General features: G+C 43.4%; 1 protein-coding gene across 1 annotated transcript in view; it reads right to left on the reverse strand.

The window, feature by feature from the left end:
• Positions 1-2,374: 2,374 nt before the first annotated feature.
• LOC111963236 (GTP cyclohydrolase 1 feedback regulatory protein) overlaps positions 2,375-5,184 on the reverse strand; it is a 5,667-nt gene continuing 2,857 nt past the window's right edge. Inside the window, exons 2-3 of the mRNA XM_023986545.2 lie at positions 3,697-3,791; positions 2,375-3,232 (exon numbers count right to left, since the gene is read on the reverse strand). Coding sequence (XP_023842313.1) covers positions 3,094-3,232; positions 3,697-3,791 — 234 coding nt within the window. The 3' untranslated portion in view covers positions 2,375-3,093. The remainder of the gene's footprint in view (positions 3,233-3,696; positions 3,792-5,184) is intronic.

Genomic DNA, 5,184 nt, shown 5'->3' on the forward strand with positions numbered 1-5,184 from the left:
TGTGTTTTTCCTCGTTTGTCATTCACTGAATTACTACCGGTATGGCTCCGTTGGTAGAGCATGGTGCTTGCATTGCCAGGTTTCGATTCTCGGGGCCACCCATATGTAAAATGTATGCACGCAGGACTGTAAGTCGCTTTGGATAAAAGCGTCTGCTAAATGGCATAGTTTATATTATATGTTGCTAGTTACAACTGTAATGTAATCTCAACCAGTGTACTTTTTCATCCAAACCTCTTCTAAGACAAACAGGGGAACACTATTTATACTATGAAGTGGTGTTATCGTAACATATTTCAAAAGACCCCAAAGAGTTGAGCYATCCAACACAACTACACCAGATCTAAATGCTGCAACCATGTGATTTGCGTCTGTCACCATCACTCCATCTTTAACTGTGAAACGTTCTTTCATTACCATATCTTTGCAGCCAAGAGACTTGAGTCGTTTCCCTTGAATGCAATTTTTGTTAAATGCAGTATGTGTGTCTGTGAAACTAGTTGAGTCTTCCAACAGTCCAAACCACGACCATGTGATCAGAAGATGGGAAGGTCATGGCTATTCCATGTTTAATCGGCAATTAGCCTGGATTGGAGTGGTAGTACTGTAGGCAGGTTTTATGGGAATGCTTGTGGTCTCACGTGATAAAGGGAATATACTATGGAGGCCCTTATAGCAGCGGTGGTTATGATGATTGTTCCTTGGATTTTCTATATCTAAGGCTTTGCACCAATTTACAGAGGCAGTACTGTACAGTACTGTACAACTTCAATGCTGTAAACTGTACTGTTGTATTTAGTACTCAAAAAAAAGTTTGATTCACCCTTATGTTTCCTTTGTCACATGTTTATGGGTTGTGTTATAGTAAATACATAAGTTCCTCGAAAGTACCTGAACACTGAAGGTCATTGGATGACTGGTTGGCCCACCTATGGCAGTGAAACCAACTTCAGTCCCTAAAATCAATAATATAATTTCTGTACATCAATGGCATTCATGAACAATATGCTCATACAGTGTCATGACCATTGCACTAAGTTGCTCTCTTCCGATTTGTTGCGGTTCCAATTTCAGATGAGTTTCCCAATAGAGGCTATTAAAGGAGTTGCTCATGGAGGAAGAGGTTTCCTGATTTGACAGGCTACTGCTGGGAGCTCTGGTCAGGACCTGTCACTCTGAGCCAGACTGTGGTCACTCTGATGGGGAAACAGGCTTTTGTAACAGTCTCCTCTCTCCGTGGAACATCCCAAATACAAAATATATTTATTTTGTTGTCTTTCGGGGGACTATGGCGTAATGGTGTCTCAATTTGTGGGGTTGTGGCGTTTCCTCCTGTCATCGTGTTATTTAGGAGCCAGGCGGTCCATCCCAGTGATCTATCTTCCCGGCACTCCGCAACTCTCTTACACAACAACCAGCTGTGGTGTGGCACGGTGTGAGCCATCTGGTCCCTACGCTGCTCTGTTCCCCCTCCTCTCCTACTGCAATATATATGCTCATCAGATGGTTCTGTTTATGCATTTGACGATCTGCCTTTCATATCCCGCCTTTCATATCCCGGAGAGAAAAAAAGCCCAAACATTCATTGTCCAAATTACAACAGAGGAAATACAATTACAGTTCTCTTTCCAGAAACACATCCTGACCGTGCCCTGTGCCAGCAGACTGTGCTGCATGCAAATTAAACGGGAAGACACAGCGTCCCAACAAAGTCCATCCAATCAACAGGAGACCCGGCGGCATCTTCACAGCATTCTCTCCTCCTCTTCCTAGGATTCTCTGTCCGTGTGGAAACTGGCAGCTTCTCAGACGCCAGCGGAACCTGGAACTGTCATAGTCACGCCCGCATGGAGAAATTAGGGACCTTTTGATAGTTAAATGGTGGCCAAGTCACGGCAGAGGCAGCAGGCCCGGTGAAGGCTCAGTGATCTGGGGTTAGCCTCAGACACGTGCTGGCAGCCCAGGAGCTGCAAATGAGCCTCTAATGAAACCACCCAGCAGCAGAAGGGCTGGCTCACACTGTCTCTCTCCGCCAGGCCTCGGACAGGCCTCCTGCAACACTCGTCACACTCACAGTACACAACCTGACTCTAACCTCGCCCTATATACTGAGCTTTGACTGGCCCACTTTGAGTCTCAGAAACCACCTAAACGGGTCTCAGAAACCACCTGGGCCTGAGGCGAGAAGGCATTGTTCTTACTGTTTTCTTAGGAAAGAGAGTCTCTGATGTATCCAACAAGTGTAATGCTAACCATATTCTACTGACAGATGGCAGATGGGGAGATCAGACTTCCAACCTGTCCTTTTAGTATACTCTACCTCCTTGAGAGTTGAGACGTGCCTCGGAACAAATCGGATACAAATGACATCAAATAATATTCATCTTTTATTATAATTGCCTCACATGCATCTCATTAATTTATATCACCAAYGACAAGAAAACTACATCAATAGCTCTAATGGAATAGATTGTGTGCCATGATGGAGTCAGGATAAAGGAATGTTTGTAGACTGGTAAAAGGTAAATATTTGCTTGGCCTAAAGGCAAAGTAAAATAAACTTTGAAACTGATTAATCTCACACTTGACATTCAGGTTCAGTTACAGATAGGTACAAGTTGCAATGACATGAACTATACTATCTACTCAGGTAAAATGAATCTTGGTCATTTGAGCTGTAATTCTTTCTGGAATGTACATTGTCCTCTATTTCCCTGAAGTCTGTAAACCCATTGGTATGATAGATTATGAACAAGCCACTACTCACATATCTATTTGGTAGCTGCTCCAAAACATTGTAGTGCGTCTGAACGGGAGTACAAATGTTTGACAAGTAGCGTCATTATACAAATTCGCTCATTTAAGGTCCTTTTATGTCAAATTCTGTACTTTGCTCCCCTTGCTCAAAAATGACTAGAAGGTAGAAAGAACCATTACATCACTGAGAGAACAGTAGCAGAATCAATGTATAGAATCCTCCGATTTGTAATGTTAAATGTATAGTATAGGTTTTCTCTGTGGCCCCTCATTGGACGGAGGACACTACAACCACAACCTCGTGGCCCAGGAGAACACACTCGCACTGACCCCCGGTCAGGTTATGCAGTCTGTCTCCTTGTACATGCACCACACCAGCGTCTGTCCCACGCCAGTCATGGTCACCACACGGAAGCCAATCTTCTCCAGCTTGTCCAACACCAACCGCGGAGAGTCGTCCACGTGGTACTCCGAGCTGCAAGAGGCACAAAGCATTGTTTTTCACGACCTGTAAAACCCATTGTAAACTCTGTCGTCTGGAACGCTAACACACGCAGGAGGACTCAATGAGCCAGGATTTTGCTTTTGTGATTAGTCCCTCAACACCTTTGGTTAATTTCACAAAAACACTTGTGGCAGATCCGCAACGACAACACTTCCCTGTTCTGTGTTCCATCAGCTCTGCTGGTCTGTTCCCAAACTAAAGAACAGCAGTCTCCTTTCTGCTGTGGTACAACTTATCTTTCACTGCTACACCATTGTTCCATGGCTCTGTGACTGGCTCAAAGGTTTGTCATGATCTTGGGCTATGAAAGTAAGAGCCATTTCCTGACACAGTAAGGATGGATTTCGCTACACCCGCAATAACATCTGCTAAATAAGTGTATGTGACCAATAAGATTTGATTTGATGTCACTAGTGGACATACTGAACACTCACAAATTGTTCCCCAGCATGGTGGTTTTCCTGGCTCCCAGGTAGTTCATTATGGCTGGGTCAGAGTATTCATCTCCTACCATGGTTGGCCCAGTCTCCTGAAAAACAACACCTGCAGTTGAAGTCAGAAGTTTACATGCACTTAGGTTGTAGTCATTAAAACACATTTTTCAACTACTCCACATTTCTTGTTAACAAACTATAATTTTGGCAAGTTGGTTAGGACATCTACTTTGTGCATGAAAAGTCATTTTTCCAACAATTGTTTACAGAATTTTTTTCACTTATAATTCACTGTATCACAATTCCAGTGGGTCAGAAGTTTACATACAGTAAGTTGACTGTGGCTTTAAAACAGCTTTGAAAATTCCAGAAAATGATGTCATGGCTTTAGAAGCTTCTGATATGCTAATTGGCATAATTTGAGTCAATTGGAGGTGTACCTGTGGATGTATTTCAAGGCCTACCTTCAACTTCAGTGCCTATTTGCTTGACATCATGGGAAAATCAAAAGAAATCAGCCAAGACTTCAGAAAATAATTGTAGACCTCCACAAGTGTGGTTCATCCTTGGGAGCAATTTCCAAATGCCTGAAGGTACCATGTTCATCTGTACAAACAATAGTACGCAAGTATAAACACCATGGGACCATGCAGCCGTCATACCGCTCAGGAAGGAGACACGTTCTGTCTCCTAGAGATGAACATACTTTGGTGCGAAAAGTGCAAATCAATCCCAGAACAACAGCAAAGGATCTTGTGAAGATTCTGGAGGAAACGGGTACAAAAGTATCTATATCCACAGTAAAACGAGTCCTATATCGACATAACCTGAAAGGCCGCTCAGCAAGGAAGAAACCACTGCTCCAAAACAGCCATAAAAAAGCCAGACTACGGTTTGCAACTGCACATGGGGACAAAGATCGTACTTTTTGGAGAAGTGTCCTCTGGTCTGATGAAACAAAAATAGAACTGTTTGGCCATAATGTCCCTCGCTATGTTTGGAGGAAAAAGGGGGAGGCTTGCAAGCCGAAGAACACCATCCCAAGCGGGGGGTGCTTTGCTGCAGGAAGGACTGGTGCACTTCACAAAATAAATAGAATCATGAGGAAGGAAAATTATGTGGATATATTGAAGCATCATCTCAACACATCATTCAGGAAGTTAATTAAAGCTTGGTCGCAACTGGGTCTTCCAAATGGACAATGACCCTGAGCATACTTCCAAAGTTGTGGCAAAATGGCTTAAGGACAACAAAGTCAAGGTATTGGAGTGGCCATCACAAAGCCCTGACCTCAATCCTATAGAAAATTTGTTGTCAGAACTGAAAAAGCGTGTGTGTGAGCAAGGAGGCCTACAAACCTGACTCAGTTACACCAGCTCTGTCAGGAGGAATGGGACAAAACTCACCCAACTTATTGTGGGAAGCTTGTGGAAGGTCACCTGAAACGTTTGACCCAAGTTAAACAATATAAAGGCAATGCTACCAAAT

The sequence above is a fragment of the Salvelinus sp. IW2-2015 genome, linkage group LG4q.2 (assembly GCF_002910315.2).
Source record: "Salvelinus sp. IW2-2015 linkage group LG4q.2, ASM291031v2, whole genome shotgun sequence".
NCBI classification, from domain to species: domain Eukaryota; kingdom Metazoa; phylum Chordata; class Actinopteri; order Salmoniformes; family Salmonidae; genus Salvelinus; species Salvelinus sp. IW2-2015.